At 39.5% G+C, this 20,770-nt stretch overlaps 1 protein-coding gene across 1 annotated transcript in view; it reads right to left on the reverse strand.

The window, feature by feature from the left end:
- CFAP43 (cilia and flagella associated protein 43) overlaps positions 1-20,770 on the reverse strand; it is a 98,714-nt gene that overhangs the window by 17,656 nt on the left and 60,288 nt on the right. Inside the window, exons 20-28 of the mRNA XM_029244562.1 lie at positions 18,614-18,739; positions 13,273-13,377; positions 10,989-11,105; positions 9,867-10,094; positions 8,073-8,279; positions 7,055-7,144; positions 6,678-6,758; positions 5,926-6,051; positions 694-813 (exon numbers count right to left, since the gene is read on the reverse strand). Of these exons, the coding sequence (XP_029100395.1) occupies positions 694-813; positions 5,926-6,051; positions 6,678-6,758; positions 7,055-7,144; positions 8,073-8,279; positions 9,867-10,094; positions 10,989-11,105; positions 13,273-13,377; positions 18,614-18,739 (1,200 nt within the window). The remainder of the gene's footprint in view (positions 1-693; positions 814-5,925; positions 6,052-6,677; positions 6,759-7,054; positions 7,145-8,072; positions 8,280-9,866; positions 10,095-10,988; positions 11,106-13,272; positions 13,378-18,613; positions 18,740-20,770) is intronic.

Genomic DNA, 20,770 nt, shown 5'->3' on the forward strand with positions numbered 1-20,770 from the left:
AGACCTTGCATTTCTCAAAACATTATTCTCCTTTCACATTCAGTTGATAGTTTGGTCAGGTATAGAATCTAATGTTAGGAATAATTTTCCCTCAGAATTTAAAGCCTTCATTCTTGGTCTTCTTGCTTCTAAGTTATTGTATGCTTCATTTATATTCTTACTGCTGAATCAAATTAAGTCAGATTTTTCATCTGATCTTTTAGGGCATGTATATTATTCATTCATTCAACATACAAGATGAGCCCAGCCCTTTGCTAGTTGCTGGAAATACAAAAATGAACAAGACAGACTCGGTCCCTACCCTCACGGAGCTTAGAGTTTTGGGAGCATTAAAAAGTGATTCACAATAAATTAAAATTCAGTTGTAATAAGTGATAGGAAGTAAAAGAACAGAGTATATAACAAGAAGACCTAACCTAGTCTGGGACCTGAGAGATGAGTAGATATAGCCCAGGAAGCAGAGAGGTGGGCAGAGTCTTACTGCCGCGTTGGGAGGAAGGAGATGTGAACAGGAGGCAGAGAACTCAGCATGGCAAGTGAGGGGGGCGCCACAGATGAGGCTGGAGCAGGAGTCATGGCCATCGAGTGCAGGACCTGGATGCCAGACAGGGTGTTGGTCTTTGTCCTAAGAGCAATGACAGGCCCTGGAGGCTCCTTAAAAGAACAAGTCATATAAGTAAAGCTTTTATTTACCTGGCTGACAGCCATCTCCGCCCTCACTCTCCTTTCAAAGAGTCTTTTCAAATGTTCATCAAAATTCTGTGTGCTTTCTTGAATAGAGTTTTGAAGTTTCTTCATTTCTGTTTCTAATGACTAAAAGGAAATCAGCAGCAAAGTTAACATTTAGGAACATCAAATGTTCCTAGGAAGTGGTTGTTTACATTTTGCTAAAACAAAGGGGCAGGTGGAGGGCAGGCCTCGTGAGGTACTCTGGGCTCCCCCTTTAACCAGAGATGTTTCTGCTGGGTCTGCTATATTGTGAATCTGAGATTTTTGCTTAAAAAAGATTACACTGGGAAAAAAAAGTTAAAATCACTGATCAGGGCTAATGATGCAAGCAGACAGAGGTCCGGTAAAACAAATTGCAGCAAAGCTTTCCAGAAAATTCTGACTCTACACAGGACAGAAATTTCCAGGCACACAATCTGGCCCTAAGAAATCTTGGTTTGTTTTTTTAAGTTATGAATACAGTTGGTGGTTGAAAAACGTGGGTTTGAAATGTGTGTGTCCATTTATACGCAGATTTTTTTTTCAACAAATATGTATCACAGTACTACACCATCCACGGATGGTTGAATCCACAGATGTGGAGGGCCAACGGTAAAATTACACTCGGATTTTGGACTGTGAGGAGGGTCAGGGCCCCTAAGCCTGAGTCATTTAGGGGTGAACTGTATATATACATATTTATGTTATTTATACTCTCTCTTGTTTTCTGTATGTTTCCTCCCTCTATATAGTTCTACATCAGAAGGAAAAAGTACCACCTCCTTCTTTAAAATTCCAACAAGACTTAGCACTAAGCACACAGTAGGTAGGTGGAAAGATATAAATTTACATTTTTAAAGAGAATGACATCTGCAGATCAATCCTAGACATACTGTTAACAAACTATTTTTACCTTAGAAATTTTTGGTAACTTTTAAATTTTGATATAACTTCAAATTTACAGAAAAGATGCAAGAATAGGACAAAGAATTCTCATATGCTTTTAACCAAATTAATCAACGGTTAATATTCTACCCCATTTCCTTTATCGCTTGCTAAATCTCCCCCCCTTCCTCTCTCTCTCTCTCAACCATTTCAGAATAAGCTGCAGACACTTGAATACAGGCTAGTAATTTTGGTGTCTGCCACTCAGGTTAGGTCTGTCTGGCGTTTCCTGTGCTTAGACCAGCATGTACATTTCTAGCAGGAATGCTCCACAAATCATGTTGTATCCTTCCCAGTGCACCACTTCAGGAGACACAATGCTGCTTCATTTCACTTTGGCTGATGTTAACTGTGATCACTGGGTTAGGTAGCGTCTTCTAGTTTCTCTATTGTACCGTTCCCGCTTTTCCATTTGTAATTGATTTGTGGGAAAATACTTTGAGACTATGTAAAAAAATCTTGTTTCTCATCAAACTTTTAGCATCCATTGATAATTCTCACCTGAATCAATTATTACTATGATGGTAGAATGTTATTATTTTAAATTTATTTTAAAAAACCAAGTTTTCTCTATGCTGGTTTAATAAAGGAAGAGACTAACCCTGGGAAGATTATGGAGAGAGAAGTTTAGCAAAATGTATAGAAATATATGATACAAGGAGAAACACCACCTAAATTAGGCTAATTAAGCAATGAGGAAATATTAAAAATAAAACAAATACAGCTCTGGGCCAAATTTGCTTGTAATAATTTATGACACTATCTCATAGGAATGGAAAAATCCTATGAATTGTGGCCTCCTAGTAGTTGTTTATCAAGTTCAGGTGTTTCTGGATAATGGAAGCATCATTATATGGCAAATGGCCAAAGACACAGCCTCCTGAGGCCAGATTGTCCAAGGGTCCCCTATGCACCCTTCTTTAAACACTGAGCTTTCAGGCCTTTGAAGCTCTCTGGTCTGAAAGGAACTTTTTATGATATCAAAATGGTCTTTTGCTAAAACTGTTCTTCAGATGCCCCACACTCTTCTCATTGCAGGCCCTTCTCCAGGCTTTTCCATCTGCCTGCCGTCCCTTCCTCACTCTTCAACCTGTTCATTCTTTCTCATTCTTCTAATGTGAGAACAGATGCCACTTTCTCAAGGAAGCCTTTCTTGGGTCCTGTCTTGGGCACTATCGTGGGTCTTAGCAGCAAAGGCTGGCACAGGATTCCAGTGCACATGCTTTTGACACCTATACGGGGGTGAAGGAAACGGGTAGGAAGGGGCAGGAGCTGAGCTATGATGTGCTCTCAGGTGGCCCAGCCCTGGCCTGATTCTCAGGGGTATAAGGGTAATAGAGAGGCTCTGCTGACCTGTCCCAATTTGAGCCGAGAGGGCTGGACTTTCATACCCCCATCTCATCAGTCAATTGCTGGCCGTTCTGGGTGGGAGCAGTGGTATAACCTTGCGGTGTCTCTGGACAATAATGCCCCCTTGGTCAGCCAAGGGCAAGACTCCAGTGGCCTTGGGTATAAGCCTTTAGCTGCAGCACTCACAGCAGCAAAGGGACGGGCAGGCCAGCCTGTAAAGGGGACCAGGTGAACACCCCGATCTAAGTCAGCGCCTCTGTGTTTGCTGTTATAGAACTTGTCCTTCCTAATTTATCACACTGTAGTCAAATAATTATTTTGTGGATGTCCAGTTAATATATAACCCCCTTCACCAACAGATAGTGAACACTGAGGGTTGAGGACTGTGTCTTTCTATTCACCACGTGTCCCTTGGATCTAACGTTGGTGCACATAGTGGGAACTCAAGGAGTATTGGTTAAAAACACAAGTTTTTCCCTCAAACATTCCTGGGGAAATCTAATTTTGTCTAAAAATGTCTGTATCAGATGCTGAGAGACGAGAAGCAGGGGAGGTGAGAGATGGGAGACCAAGTAGGAAGGATGAACATACAATGCAGAATCCATCACACCAAGACTTTCTCCCATTCCCAGGACTTCCCTGGTAGTCCAGTGGTTAAGAATCCACCTTCCAGTGTGGGGGACGCGGGTTCGATCCGTGGTCCAGGAATATCCCACATGCCATGGAGCAACTAAGCCCCGCCACCACAACTACTGAGCCCATGCGCCACAACTACTAAGCCCATGCGCCACAACTACTGAGCCCGCATGCTGCAACTACTGAAGTTTACGCGCCTAGAGCCCGTGCTCCGCAACAAGAGAAGCCACCGCAGTGAGAAGCCCGTGTGCACCGCAACAAAGAGTAGCCCCCCCCTTGCTGCAACTAAAGAAAGCCCAGTCGGTGCACAGCAGTGAAGACCCAACGCAGCCAAAATATAAATTAAAAAAAAAAAGTTTTACAAATGAGTAAAAAAATAATTCAGTGTCAGGGAAATAGGTAGAGGTATAAAATGAGATAAGATTTGCATTAGTCAATGATTGTTGAAGCTGCATAAGGGCGTCATTATATATGTTTGACATTTTCCATAACACAAAAGTTTTTTTAAAAAAAAGATTCTCTTAAAAGAGGGGAAATAGAGACAGTGAACATCAGTTTTTCGAGGAGACATTGAGCAGTGGATTGAGAAGAAAGTGGAGTCAAGGGAGTGTTTGTTTTTTCTTTTCTTTTAACTTTTTATTTTGAAATAAATTCAGACTAACCCCAAAGTCACAAGAATAATAGAAAGAACTCCAGAATCCTGTTCAAGGGAGTCTTTTTTCCTTTTGTATAAGATGAGAGATGTATACAATGACTACAGCATGTGTCTATGGAAAAATCCAGTAGAGGGGGGAAAACTGACGATGCAGGGAAAAGGGGCAAATTGCTGGAGTAACAGCACTGAACAGGTAAGATGGGATGGGACCTAGTGCACGAGTGGAAGACCAGGCTTCGGCAGTTGCAAGGCCATTTCACCCATAAGGAACAGAAAGGCAGGGAGGATCTCTGGATTCAATGCAGGTGGGTGGTAGATGTGGCGGGAGAGGCGTAAGGAAAATCTCTTTTAGTTGCTTCTCTTCTCCCAGTGAAAAAGAAAATAAGGTGAGAGTGAGTTGACGGTCAGGTGTTGGAGGTTTGAGGATGGGGAGAACACATGAAGTGGCCCTCTAGGATCTCGCTAGGATCTTGTAGTCCACCCACCAGCAGAAGCTGCACCATGTGGTTACTTGTTAGAAATGCAGAATCTCAGGGTCCTTCTATGTCCTCAGAATGATGGACTCTGAATTTGTATTTTAAAAAAGCTCCCCCAGGTGATGTGGATTAAGCTAGGGGGAAATTGAAAGCTAGGGGGAATAGCATTGTTGAGCAGCTTTAGGGACACAATAAAGGTTAAAGTCATTAGACTGAAACCAGTCAGTATTTTTCCTTTACCCACTGCATGGTGCAGGTGCAGAGAAGGTTGAGTCCTGGCTTAATCAAGGCTGAGGTTTTACCAGGTGAGCATGGCCAAGGAGCAGGGGGTGAAGGTGTAGGCAGCAGGCTATTTTACAGTGCAAGACTGTGGAGTAAATGGCGCCACTTTAGGCGTCTATACTCTGTAACTTCTTGAAATCTTTACTGCATTCAAAACTACTCATTTTGGATAATACACAAAGACATTGTTAGAGGACTGCAGTGAATAAAAACAGGGACAAGTTAACAATACGTTCAAAGGAATTGTTCACCATAAAGCTGACAAACTGCCCTGCCTCAAATGATGGTATGATTTTACTTCCTTCACAGAAGGATAAATATCATTTACTTGGTTGTATACCATCACCTTTTACATCTCTATTATAACTGTAAGCACTTTTAATGTGGGAATGTTTCCTTGTGATGGAAGGATAAAAGTGGGAGACCTGCATTGCAAAAATCTCAAATTAGAACTTTATTGACTGTGTCATTTTTCTCTCAAGTCTTTTCCTTGAAATTGAGAGCAAGTCAAGCAACAGTATACAACTCAAATTGACGTAGACAATAGAGAGCAGTCCCTTGCAGTGCCTTGAACATACTACCATAGGTGTTCATTAGATATTTGAAGAATGAATGAAGGACCAAATGAACTGTAATGATGTGAAATTTGAAATCAATAAGAACTTTAAAAAATTGCTACATGTTCTTTTCGTTTTAAATTGTAGTAAGCCTTTAAATTTATCTCCACTCGCTTCTTCAAATTCTCTTGAGAATTTAAGCCCAAACACCATCTCTAGGCTACTAAAGACACTGAGAAAATAAAGAGCACTTCATTTGAAAAGATACTGAAACAAAACCCTTGCTAAGGTAGGTTATATTCTTTGCTCTTCTGACCTTTCTATACTTATCTCTTTCTTCATTTAATTCCTTGACTTTTTTCTCATACTCTTTGAATTGTTTCTTTTCCTTTTCAGACCACAAAGCATCAGGTTTTGACATGAAAGCAGGTTGAGGAATCACCTGAAGATATAAAGGAAAGCATATATTCTAGGTTAAACATAAATATAGCAATATAGTCAAATTCAGAGTTATTGTTACAGTTTAAAAAAAAGAGTCCTTTAAAAGGGTATAGTTCTTCACATTGGCAAGGCAATGACCTAACACTTTGACCAAAGGATATGAAAAAATGTTACAATGGTTTTTCTGTCACTTAAGCGAGGGTAAGCATTTTGGGATGTACCCTGACTCTTAGGTGACAAGCTCAAAAGTGTGAGTTGATATCTGCATAGCTAGAACTATGCCTGAGCTCCAGGGATACCTATGTCAGGTATCAAAGGGAATGTTTCTTGGTGTATCTGGAAAATTAGAGGTGCAGTATTATCCCTACTTTCTGTAGAGACCCAAACAACTGTGGTTGTTTTTTTGTTGTTGTTCATTTGTTTGCTTTTCATCAGATTGGAAGGCAAGCCTGGTGTTTCAAACTTCTTCTTCTTTGCCTGATGTGGTAAGTTTATAAGGTACTGGGGGGTGGTATATTTGTCGCTGTAGAATTTCTACAACTCAGGTTCACGTGGGAAAAAATGGTCACATTTCAGTAGCTCTTTCCATCCCATTCCACCTTCCACAAGGATGACCAGGAATCTCACCATTCTCAAAATGTCTTCCTTCTTGACTTCCAGAACTCCTCCCATCATGTCCATGAGGGCTCGGCGTCTTGTGGTGGGGCCCTTGGGAAAAAGCCAAGGTCAGAGAGGGTCACTGAGACAGAGGTCTGACACTCCAGTGGCACTGGGGACAGCCCCCCTGTCCCCAATGTTAGAATGACTGCATTTAGGATTGGGGAGGGTGGGCAGTGGCATGCATGGAGGGGAGAAGAGGAGGCCACTGAGATTCCAGTGACCTCTGACCACAACAAATGCCTTGATGTGTTTCTATGGTGGAGTACAAGACTATTCAACCAAATTAGGAACAAATATCCCTAAAACGAAAAGGGTCTTAGGTACCATTTAAAAAAACCGTATACCTGTGACAGAAGCAATCGCTCCATTTCACGGGTCACAAGCAATTCTGTTTTGGCTTTTTGCTGTGGATTAATATGTCTCTGAGCTGTAATCTGAAAGAGAAAATGTGGTTTCCTGCTGTTATTCTTACAAAATTCAAGCCATACTTTCTTTCCATACACCGGGAGGAGGTTAGAAGGGATTAAGGAGATAGAGGGACTATCCAGATTTTGCAACCAATTTCCTATCTTGGAATGAAGATGAGGTCCAAAATGAGAGAGTGAGAAAAATAGATGGTTACTGTTAACAGGGACTGTATGAGTGTTTGTTATTACTTCTAAGCAACACTATTATCTTTTGCCTCAAAGTAATCAAGATGGTTTCATGTGAGCAAGGGTGTTCTCTTTGAGTTACTTTTTATAAATGAAGTATGATTACATTTGAATTGTCTTCTTTAAGCATTTATTTGTAACTGCATTTGTGCCAAACACCTTTTAAGAAGGCTGTCCAGTGAGCCCCTTTCTCTGGGACCCATACTACTCTAATGGCTAGATAATTACTGGAGCTCCATCAGCCTCATTCCCATTATGTGACCCAGCCTCCATGGGTACAGGTGCTGGACCCAAGTTGGACCAAGAAGCCCCTTCCCAGGCGAATCCAGAACTAGGACTAAGAGATTATAGTTTGGACAAATTGCTCTCTTGAGCATAGGCGATATAACATAGAAACTGCTAGAGGCAGCTGAAATGCAGAGAGAAGTGAGTCAAGAGATGAAGAAAGAGCACTTCTGGACTCTCCACAAGGTTCCAGTGTGTGGTTCCTGCTTCTTTCTAGGCTTGGTGTCCAAATCTTCTCTGGACTCTACAGCATTCATAGAAAAAATCCCCATTATTGCTGGGGCTGTGTTAACTGTTTTTGTTACTTGTAACCAAGAATGCTACCTTATACGGTTGCTTCTGGTAGCAAAAACAAGAAGAATAAATAAGAGCCTGGAAGACGTCATGAGAAAGAAGGGAAGAGATGATGTACGGATAATCGTACCTCAGTACTTTCCACAATAAGGGTTCTCTCTGGCTTCTCACAGTCCTCAAATTCTGGTTGCCAGACTGATTCTTCCAACTCCAGATCCAAAACGATTTCTTGAATTCTTACATTTTTTTCCTTCACACGTGCAATTTCAATCTCTTTTTGTTTATATGCCGCATCAAACTCATTATTGAAAGCAGTTTTTACCTTGTAAATAATATCCTAAAATATCAATATGTTATTATAAACACACCATGTATTATACCTTTCCTGGCAACATGGTCCCACAGCTTTACTTTCCCTCCAAAATCACTTTACAAATTATAAGTAAAGTAATCTTTCTAAAATACTGTTTATATTAAGTCACGTCTTGGTTCAGTAATCTATAGTGGCATCCCACCATGGGTAAGGTTAAGCAACAGCATAACTGTTATACTACAACGTACTTCCAGAAACGCCCAATGTAACTCAGTGTGCAGGTATATTGATAAGTGGGTAATGGCTACTTGGAGGCTCTTTGGGCTATTCTCTCTACTTTTGTGTATGTTCTTAAAAAAATCCATCATAAAAATATTTAAAAAGAAATATTCAGTATTAAAGTTGGGAAATATCTTTTCTTTGGAACCAGGTTTGGGGAGAGGAGGTGAGGAAAAGATGGCCTCTAGAGGTCTGGAGAATCTTCCAGAGAAGCACAACTACACACAATATTCTTCCTCTGTATGGACAGGTCATTTTCAGGTAGAAAGGGAACCCAAGCTGCCCAGTTGGATCAGCCAGTTACTAAGGTGGATGTGGGTCCAGCTGGATTGCCCCTAGCTCTGCTGGTGAGTAGAATGATGGGTCAAACTAAAAGTAGACCTGACTTTACCGTCAGACTTCAGTCTATATATCTATCCTACTGAAGATGAAACCATTAAAGCAGGGTAGAAAATGATCTTAACGGCTCGCACCAGAATTTCTCTCAGGCTGAAATTACTTTCGTGTAGGAAAACACCTTAATAAAGCAGCAGGAAGGTGAGACACTGAGGGCATAGGTCAGCAGAAGCTAAGCAACAAAAGGGATAACTCAACAGTTCTCAGTATAAATGCACAGGAATTTTAGGTATTGGAGGAGACAAAGAAGAGAAAAAGATAGGAAGGGAGAGCAGAGTAACACAGCAAGAGGCTAAAACTCAAATTTCAGACATGGCTGAAGGATCTTCAGGAATAGGAATGGCCAAACATTAAATTTCAAACCGTCTGCATTGGTGCAATCTCAGTTACTGAGTTTTCGAAAACCTTCAGTAGGCGTGGCATGTACAGGTGTGTTCTGAAACTGACTTGTTTGGTGGAAAGCAAGGAGTAGGAGCTTAGAGCCTGAAGGACACCATACCTTATCCCTGAGCCCCAGCACTTACAGAAATCTTAGAGAGGAAATTGTATTTTCCTAGATTAAGGAGATAGATAAGCATTCACATCTTGATCTTACAGGGAGGTCCTAATTGACATCTGGGTTACCTAGAAGGTGGCATTCAAGGATTTCTTTTATCTTTGAGTTTCCCGAAGATCTAAGTAGAAAAATGGTTTGCGGTGTTAGTCAGCGGAGGGTGCTCTTCAGAAAACCTGGTATCACAGAACCCACACCAAATGGATGAAAACAACTCTTGTCCGCGAGCTCTGTTTAAAGAACATGGATGCTAGCCATGTGGATATTTCTCTGTGTACTTTAAAGACATCATTTGATTGGCATTGGATTTCAATTTGAGCCTTTGCAAGACACCTCATGGAAAGTTTTAGAGATTTTCAAGGGTAAAGAAAAAATTCACCCACTTTCAGTAATATAATTTGGTTGATTTTCTCCTCTCTGGAATGAAGTTCCAGTTGGCTTGACAACAAAGAGGTAGGTACCCTAAAATCAGTACTCAGACTACCAAGCAGGTAATTGGGCAAGTTGGTATCTTTTGCTGTCCCATCTTCTTCCTCTTCTTCATCCTCCTCTTCATGATGCTTTTTAACCAAGGTAATTGCAGACTGAACCTCTACAATTTCCTTCTGTAGCTAAATATAGAAAAAGATGAAATGAAAGTTATGCAATAAGAAGAATTCTCTAAAGGGAAATTTTGGGACAACTTAATTATTTCAACAATCATTTTAAGATGTTAATTGTCTTGCCAACAACTGAATTTAAAGTGATGTCCTGAACCTGCTGAAGAGAAAGCCTCAGAAATTGATAGACTGTAGATAAATCATAAGAGTAAAAATTCTTCTTGATAGTGTGTAATATTCATATTTTTCTGTCGGGACGACAGCTTCTCGTAAATATTTTGAGTCTTTCTTGGTACTTAAGCATTAAAAAATATACTTTCTCTTCACATTTTACAAAGGAACTTATTCACATAGGACTGGTATGTGTATGTAAAAAGAATTAAGCATGACTTCATTTTAGTTTTAGAAAAAGAATGGATGCAAAGTTCTGGCCAAAATGAAACTACACCAATTGGGCAGTGTTTTTAAGTTGTTTGACAGAGATTACTGGAAAAAAAAAAAAGCTAGGATTGCTTTAGGAAAACCATAAATCCCACCAAAACAGATTCTACTTCATCCTTGGCCAACTATCTTAAAACACAATCCCCAATGATAAGAGGTGGTAAAAAGAGTATGTGCGGATGAAGAACTTCTGACCAGGACAAGAACAAAATCCCAAATCTCAATTTTAAAAGTACATCATCATATTTGAGGGATAGCCAATGTTGTTAGGATATAGGCTCCTTACGTGGATATAGGCTCCTATATTCATTAGAATATATTCCTACACATAAACAAGGAATATAAATATAAACACAAACAATATCTAAACGTATTTTAAGTAGTATTCCAACTCAAATCTGTATGAAGGAAATCCTGAAAGAAAACACGTCACTTATATAAACACATATATGTTTAAAATTGTACTTTAAGACACTCTGCTTCGATCTTTTTTTGCTGCACGACTCTCTTCAATTCTTTAAGCTCCTCATCTGTGCGTTCTTTCATTGGGAAGTTCTCAACCACACGTGGGATGTGAAAGCACTTGGGAAAAAAAGAGCAAAATGAAATAAATCCATTTTTAGAACAATTGTGTGTATCTGGGGCAGAGTGGGGCATGTTTTCTCTCAACAAAATTAATCCATAGGTTATCATGCATGAGTGAAATGGCCCATGGAAGCTTTCTTTAAAATAAAACAATGTAGAGATTATCACACTAAGTGAAGTAAGTCAGAAGGAGAAAGACAAATACCATATGATACCCCTTATATGTGGAATCTAAAATATGGCACAAATGAACTTATCTATTTTGTAGACATAGAGAACAGACTTGTGGTTGCCAAGAGGAAGGAGGGAGGGAGAGGGATGGACTGGGAGTTTGGGGTTGGTAGATGCAAACTATTACATTTAGAATAAATGTAGATAAACAACAAGGTCCTAACGTATAGCACAGGGAACATTACTCAATATCCTGTGATAGACCATGATGGAAAAGAATATAAAAAAAGAATGTCTATATGTGTATAACTGAGTCACCTTGCTGTACAGCAGAGATTGTCACAACACTGTAAATCAACTCTACTTCGATTTAAAAAAAAGAAATAAAATAAAACAATGTATGCCTTCAGTACTGGTGTAAACTTTGTATAAAAAATACTGTGCTTTTGTGAAAGATTTATTTCTAGAGCAGTGCTTCTCAACCAGAAGTGATTTTGCTGGCCACTGTCTCCATCCTCTCCAGCCCCTCAGGGACATTTGGCAATGTCTGGAGACATTTTTGATTGTCACTGACTGGGGTGGCGGAGTCTGCTGGGGCCTGGTAGATAGAGGGCAGGGATGTTGCAAAATCCTCCAATCCTTAGGTCAGCCCCTACAACAAAGAATTATCCAGCCCCAAGTGTGCCGTTCTCGAGAAACCCTGTTTTAGAGCAATACTCAATCACATAAACGGAGGGTGATCAATACTTCATTATCTAAACAGGGGGCATATTTGAAAGTGAAAAAGGTGCTGTTAATAGTTACTCTAGGACCACAGGCATAAACTGGGACTCTTGGTCACCCTACACAAAGAGGGAAACTGTGTTGGGAGGAATCTCAATAAAAAGGCACAAAAAACAGTCCTTTAGAAAATGTGAAGGCAGGGGCGTCCCTGGTGGCGCAGTGGTTAAGAACGCACCTGCCAATGCAGGGGACAAGGGTTTGAGCCCTGGTCCAGGAAGATCCCACATGTCGCGCAGCAACTAAGCCTGTGCGCCACAACTACTGAGCCTGCGCTCTAGAGCTTGCGAGCCACAACTACTGAGCCCTCGTGCCACAACTACTGAAGCCCGTGCGCCTACAGCCCATGCTCTACAACAAGAGAAGCCACCGCAATGAGAAGCCCACACACTGCAACAAAGAGTAGACCCCGCTCACCGCAACTAGAGAAAGCCCGCACACAGGAGCGAAGACCTAACACAGCCAAAAATAAATTAAAAAAAAAAGATCATAAAAATCTCACTGTGAATATTTAAAAAAATAAAAAAGAAAAAGAAAATGTGAAGGCAGGTACAGGTAGAAATGTGAATAATACGCAGAGCAACTAAGCCCATGCGCCACAACTACTGAGCCTGTGCTCTAGAGCCGGTGAGCCACACTACTGAGCCCACGTGCCACAACTACTGAAGCCCGTGCGCCTAGAGCCCGTGCTCCACAACAAGATAAGCCACTGCAATGAGAAGCCATGCACCGCAACGAAGAGTAGCCCCCACTCACTGCAACTAAAGAAAGCCCACGCACAGCAACGAAGACCCAACACAGCCAAAAATAAATAAATAAATAAAATAAATTTATATGTAAGAAAGAAATGTGAATAATATTATGTCTAGTTTTCAATCTGTGTGGAATGTGAGTGAAGTGGCTTTTTGGAATAGACAGATATTGAGACCCGGATGCAGGTGGTGTCGTAGAGGAAAGAGGGAAAGAGGTGCTGAAACAAAGCTTAAGAGATGCTGGCTTAGAAGCACATGGGGACTGAGCAGAGACAAAAGAACGAGACAAGGGAAAATGACACATTGAGGTGGAGTCAGTACAAGAAGGAGCAAGGTGTGCTTCGAATGCTTTCCTATATATGGATTTTCTTAAACTTTTTCTTTTTAAAATTTTCTGCCATGAGACTTTCCATGAAAATTTTCATTGGCAAAGGTGTTGTACCTGAAGTTCTATCTGTTACCTTAAGAGCTCGGCCTTTCACAGCCATCGAATTCCAGCATTCTCCTTTGATAAGTTCAGCCAAATATCTCTTGGCTAGGTTTTGCATCTCAGCATCCTTTCTTATCTTAAGGAACACAAATGAAGGGAAAAGTAAGAATGAAACTGTGGCCTCAAAAACAATCTCAATTGTAAAAACCAGATGCACTTGGAGGGGGATACTTCCCTGTCTTTGGTTTAGTCTGGAGGCTTAGGATTCCATTCCTTGAGGACTAGGGTGTCAACACGAACACCACTAAGGCAGGCAGGTCCTACACAGGAGCCAAGGCAGGTGTGTGGGCAGTTGCACAGCCATGGTGGCTGGATAGCTAACACACACACCATCACAGATCTGCCTGGTTGGCGCAAGGTGCTAAAGCAAACCCACTGTGCCAAGTCTTCCTGTTTTATTAGAAAAGTTTGAAATATGTAAATGTTGGCTTAATCCTTGTCAATGCATATTTGAAGTGGCATTTTGTGACCTCTGTCTTGGGGTTTTATTGCACTATATTCTTCTATTGTTTATGTCCACTGTGAAATGAATGTTCCACTATTCTTGGGGATCGTATGATGTACCTTTTGCCATTTAGAAACATATGCTACCTCAATTAGTTTTACCTCCTTAAGTGATTAAGTATTCTTATTTTAATAAAGTTTGCCAAAAGAGCTGGCATGAAAGTGACACCCAACAATCCTTAGTCCTTAGGGTCCTCTTCAGAAACTTTTTTTTAAAAATTTTTTACTGAAGTATAGTTGATTTACAACGTTGTACAGAACCTCTTTTTTTTGGCATTTCACTTTGTTGGCAGATCGTTAGCAAACTAGCTGAAAATAATATCTCCCAGATTAGAAAATGTCTTATTTATTTATTCATTCATTCATTCATTTACTCATTTATTCATGTTTATTTTACTCATTGTCTGAACAAATACCTTGTTTAATTTGCGTTTTATTTATTTTTGATTTTACCCATTGAGTTAATGGCTAATACAGTTTTCAATTTTTTTTTTTTTTTTCAGAGATCAAAAATGTTCTTTGTTTAGAAATAAAGAAGGTATCTGATGGGCTCTGGACATGATGGTAGACTGGACATGGCTGAGGAAAGAATCTCTGAGCTAGAGAATGTAACAATAGAATCTTCAAAAACATAGAATTCCTTTATTCCTTTTTAATTTCCATGGAATCTGTAGTGATGTCCCTCTTTTCTTCCTAACATTAGTAATTGTATCTATCTCTTTTTTCTTAGCTTAGCTATAGGCTTATTCATTTTATCAATCTTTTCAAAGAATCGGCTTTTGATTTCATTGATTTTTTAAATTTAATTTATTTTTTTATACAGCAGGTTCTCATTAGCTATCCATTTTATACATATTAGTGTATACATGTCAATCCCAATCTCCCAATTCATCACACCACCACCACCACCACCCCGCCTCTTTCCCCCCTCGGCGTCCATACATTTGTTCTCTACATCTGTGCCTCTATTTCTGCCCTGCAAACCAGTTCATCTGTACCATTTTTCTAGGTTCCACATATATGCATTAATATATGATATTTGTTTTTCTCTTTCTGACTTACTTCACTCTGTATGACAGTCTCTAGATCCATCCCAATTTCGTTCCTTTTTATGGCTGAGTAATATTCCATTGTATATATGTACCACATCTTCTTTATCCATTCGTCTGTCGATGGGCATTTAGGTTGCTTCCATGTCCTGGCTATTGTAAATAGTGCTGCATTGAACATTGGGGTGCATGTGTCTTTTTGAATTATGGTCTTCTCTGGGTATATGCCCAGTAGTGGGATTGCTGGGTCATATGGTAATGCTATTTTTAGTTTTTTAAGGAACCTCCATGCTGTTCTCCATAGTGGCTGTATCAATTTACATTCCCACCAACAGTGCAAGAGGGTTCCCTTTCCTCCACACCCTCTCCAGCATTTGTTGTTTGTAGATGTTCTGATGACGCCCATTCTAACTGGTGTGAGGTGATACCTCATTGTAGTTTTGATTTGCATTTCCTTCATAATTAGTGATGTTGAGCAGCTTCTCATGTGCTTCTTGGCCATCTGTATGTCTTCTTTGGAGAAGTGTCTATTTAGGTCTTCTGCCCATTTTTGGATTGGGTTGTTTGTTTCTTTAATATTGAGCTGCATGAGCTGTTTATATATTTTGGAGGTTAATACTTTGTCCATTGATTTGTTTGCAAATATTTTCTCCCATTCTGAGGGTTATCTTTTCGTCTTGTTTATAGCTTCCTTTGCTGTGCAAAAGCTTTTAAGTTTCATTAGGTCCCATTTGTTTATTTTTGTTTTTATTTCCATTACTGTAGGAGGTGGATCAAAAAAGATCTTGGTGTGATTTATGTCAAAGAGTGTCCTTCCTATGTTTTCCTCTAAGAGTTTTACAGTGTCCGGTCTTACATTTAGGTCTCTAATACATTTTGAGGGTATTTTTGTGTATGGTGTTAGGGGGTGTTCTAATTTCATTCTTTTACATGTAGCTGTCCAGTTTTCCCAGCACCACTTATTGAAGAGACTGTCTTTTCTCCATTGTATATCCTTGCCTCCTTTGTCACAGGTTAGTTGACCATAGGTGCGTGGGTTTATCTCTGGGCTTTCTATCCTGTTCCATTGATCTGTATTTCTGTTTTTGTGCCAGTACCATATTGTCTTGATTACTGTAGCTTTGTAGTATTAAATTATTTTTTCTTAAACAGCTGTTTTGGCATATTAGTTGTCAGAACCTGTCTGATTCCCAGGCTCCTCCATTCCTCCCCTTGCTACTCTTGAGGCTATTTATCAATCCCTCCAGAATAATGCTAATACTGTGTCTAGGTGGTCATTACTGGGCTTTGGTCTTTGCCCTATTGTTGAGATCCTGGCCAGGGTGGGCTAGTAGCCTGGTCCCTTTAGGACTGGGATCCTTAGCTCTTCCCAGGGGTTAGTGTTCTGCTCCCAGGTGGATTTATGGTGCCATCTGCTAGCACTGTTCTGTCCTGGACTGTCTGGTTCTACTATCACGCCCAATCTAGGGCTGATATCTCTTCAAAAGCCCGGAGCTCAGGAAAACTAAACAACGTGAGGGAAATGAGCACGTGAAGAGCCTTTCTCTGTACCAAAGCCTGCGACAGAGTATCAAGGAGGCTCCTCGAGGGATGCACAGGAATTTGATAAGCATCAAGGGATGGGGGCACCTGGGGCAGAGGCACAGGGTGGGGGTCAGGTGAGGAGAGTGGCTTCATCAGTGGTCAGTAGGTCAACAGTCCAGAGGAGCAGGTTCATGGGGCCGAGTGGTCAGACAAGAGCTTGGAGAAAAAAGCAATGAGAGGGTGAGAACAGGGGCAGGCACCTAAGCCGAACTCATTTTAGAGTGATCAAGATGAATGGGCTGGGAGGACCTGGTGCCAGAATAGGAGGTGGCCTTCCAGGCCTGTGAGGCCAGGGCTGAGGAGGATGAGCCAGAAGCCTGGTGGGCAGACCAGGACTGCTTACCGGCTCAGACTCGAGTTGTGGGCTCCTAGCCAAGTGACTCGACCACCTAAGCCTTAGTTTCCTTAAGTGGGGAAAACAATAACCTATCTTTTTGGATTGCTGTGATGATCAAATAACATTCAAAAAGCCCCTAGATTGGTGCCTATCTGTTATAAGAAAAAGGGATCATTTCTAATAGCTTCCTGTTGTATGTTTAAAAACAAAAGCCAAATTCTTCACCACAACATACAAGGTCTTCAGAGCTGGCCTCTGCCTACCTCTCCCACCTCATTCTGTGAGGCCCTCTCCTGTCCACTGTGCTACAGCCTTTCTGGCCTTTCTGGCCCTGGAATATGCTGAGCAATTTCTGCTTCAGGGCCCTTGTTCTTGCTGCTCCCTTTGCCTGACATCTCTTTCCTCAGATCTCTGTATAGCCAGCTCCCTCTCTTCTCTTAGTCTGCAACTGAAAGGTCCCCTCTTTAAAGTTGTCTTCTCTGACCACAGAAGTAGATCCCCCACATCTATTATCAAATCTGGTTTGTTTCCATCATATAATATATAGAGATTTGTTTATGGTCTCTGGTCTCTACTAGAGTAGCCCCATGTGGGTGGGACCTATCTGTATTATTCATTGTATCCCCAGCACCTGCAGTAGTGCCTGGCATGTAATACGTGTTCAATAAATGTTGCAGAATGAATGAATGGATGGGCGAATGAACATCCAGGTGAATTTTATCTCCTTGAGTTAGTCCCTTGAGGTACTTTTGGTATTAATTCTGTTATTTAATATATTTCCTCTCATTCTCAGCCTCATGTCATTTACCATTTGGACAGATCTGCCTCATTTTCACATCTTTACTCCAGTCATTAATAAACATGTTTAACAGGACAGAGTCCTGGGCCACATGATTGGAGATTTCTCTCCTAGAATCATCAATCAAATAACAAGTCTCTTTTTGGTGTAGTTGTTTAACCAACTATAATCCAGTTAAATGTCCTTATATCCAGCTTTATTTAATTCTCTTGTTCAGTGGGGAAGATGTTTTTATACTTGCACACTCAAAGAATCAAATGTACTGTGCAGGTTGAGAGAGAGGTTGCTTAAGAACATCCTGTGTAAAACACTCTTAAGGCTTTTACCCAAAATAAAATCCGTATGAGTAAGCAATGTGTTGTGACTGCCACAAAACAGTGCAAAGGGTGAATTAATAGAAGTACAGTACCTAGAAAAGTGGAGGTTTCAGTTTATGCTTTTCTCTAAACTGGAAAGATAATAATTAAAATACTTTTGTGGGTGTCATACAGAAATAAAACGAAATTAGAGGAAAATTACAATAATAATAAAACTATTAAAACTACAGTATATGATATCATAGGAGCTGGGATAGTTAGCCTAGACAAGATACATAGGAAACATGATAATTGCTAGTCTTCTCTAACCACTTTCACAGTGGCTATAGAGATGGTGCTCAAAAGAGTAGAAGAATCAGTGAGTACAGGGAGAAAGATTTCAACTCTAATGAAGAAAGGGCTTACTAAACCAAAAATGTATGAGGTGGCTGAGGAGATCTCTAAAAATGTTCAAATATATGGTGGAAGATGGTTGGCATTAATGTCATGGGGGAGAGACAAACATCAGACGTCTGGCTGGTCTAGATGTTCTTCTTTGCCCTGACTCCCAAATTCAATAATTCTCTGACTCATTCCATTTGTATGCACTAAATTTGCTGTATTCACATCACGCTGGAAAAGGTTTGTTTTATTTGCATTATCCTAGAAAAGTTCTCCTTCCTATTTTCTTTTTACTTTCTTTATTAAATCTTTATGGTGCTTAAATCAGATTTTTTCCATACCTTTGCCACTTCTTCCTCACTTTCATCGTGGAGTCTTTCCAGTTCTTCAAGATCCAGACCAAATTCTTGTTGCTCTAATTTTGCAATATTATCTACTGCTTCATTTTCTTCCATCATGTCCAGAATCTGAATTTTCCAATAGTAAAGGATGGAGACAAGCAAAGAATTAAACTTTAAAGGGATGGTTTTCTGAGTCTCTTGAGACAGAAACCAATAAAAAAAAAAGATACTCTGTTTATCTAAATGTAACTATCAAATAAAGCATTAGGTAATAGGCTTACTTAGGTTTTAAGATTTAATCCATAAAAACTCATTCATCTAAAAACAACAAAAATATGTAATGCTATTAAGGAATTACTAATATTTAGGTGTGCTAGTAGTATTATTATTAAGAATTTTCAGAGTTCTTATCTTTTAGACACATATACTTAAATAATTAAAGGTGAAATGATATGACATCTGGGGTCTTTTTCAAAACAATCAGGGGAGAGGATAGTGGATGGTGTATAGAGGCAAAAATATTGGTGATTAGATTTATTATATTATTATTCCCTCCACTTTTATATATATTTGAACATTTCTATAATAAAAATCTTTAAAAGTTTATAGCTTCAAAAAAATTCAGTGACAAAGGGCACACATTACAACATATATGACAAAATATTAATATCTTCAAAATATAAAGAGCCCTTACAAATAAACAAAAAGAACAAAGACAATATGAGAGAAAAAAATGAGAACTTCAGTTTCAAAATTGACTGAGAATGGGCTTTACAATCTTCCTTTCTTGCCCCAATCCATAAAATTAAGAGGAAAAAAAGTGTATAATAAATCAATATATCCGACACTGCAATTAAGAGGGGGAAGAAAAGGATCCTTCAATAGCATGGAAACTCTAAAGTCTGAAGGATGAAAATCAGTTGGATCTGAATGATGTATCATGGCCCCATGGGTCCCCAGGACAGAGCTCAGCAAAAGGTAGACTGGAACACCTGCTGAAGTCAGATCTCCTACACATCTTCTTCCCAAGCTTGCTGAACTGGTGTAGTGAAATTATAATAGGGAATTTCAATTATAAAGAGTGAGAGAGTGGCATGGACTTATATATACTACCAAATGTAAAATAGATAGCTAGTGGGAAGCAGCCCCATAGCACAGGGAGATCAGCTCGGTGCTTTGTGACCACCTAGAGGGGTGGGATAGGGAGGGTGGGAGGGAGGGAGACGCAAGAGGGAAGAGGTATGGGAACATATGTATATATATAACTGATCCACTTTGTTATAAAGGAGAAACTAACACACCATTGTAAAGCAATTATACTCCAATAAAGATGTAAAAAAAAAAAAAAGAAAAAAATAATGAAAAAGCACAGAGCAAAAAAAAAAGAAAAAAAAGAGAGAATTCAGCAAGGTGGTCATATATAAAATTAGTAACATTCATATCCAGTAGTATCCAATTAGAAAATGTTATAGAAAATATTTCACTCACAAAAGACCTCACAAGAGATGTATACAAAGTCACTTTTAGACTATAAAACTTCACTAAAGAACTTGTTAAAAATGTGAATAAAGATATATATTTAATTATATGTAATATATAATATATAAGATTTATATATTTTATAAATATATACAATATATATGTATTAAATTTCAGAGATGGCAAATAAATTCTTCACCAAATCACACTGTAAGTAGTTATTCTCAATTAAAATCAAATCAGAGATTTTTACAGAGCTCAACAAGCTAATTTTAAAATTCAGATGAAAAAGTAAGTGTGCCTAAAGAGGCCAACATTTTCTGAAAGTGAAGAGCGAAGGGAGAATTACTTTCAAGATATAAAAACATTTTATAAAGCTATAGCAATTAAAATAGTTTGGAATTGGCTAAGGAAAAGATCCATGCTCAATATCAGAACATAGAGTGTCTAGAAATAATTCCGTATTCATGGGAATCCAGGGATTGATGAAGGAGGCACTGCAAATCAGCGGGAAAAGGACGGTATATTCAATAAAAAGCATTGGTGAAATGTGCTACTTATTTGAAAAAATAAAGTTAGATCTATACCTCATATCCACTCACAAAAGTAAATTACAGGTGAAATAAAGGAGTATCAGGAGAAATACGTGAGATTTGGAAGCCTTTAAAAATCATGCAC

The sequence above is a fragment of the Monodon monoceros genome, unplaced genomic scaffold, assembly GCF_005190385.1.
Source record: "Monodon monoceros isolate NGI ecotype Baffin Bay Population unplaced genomic scaffold, NGI_Narwhal_1 Super_Scaffold_4, whole genome shotgun sequence".
Lineage (NCBI taxonomy): Eukaryota > Metazoa > Chordata > Mammalia > Artiodactyla > Monodontidae > Monodon > Monodon monoceros.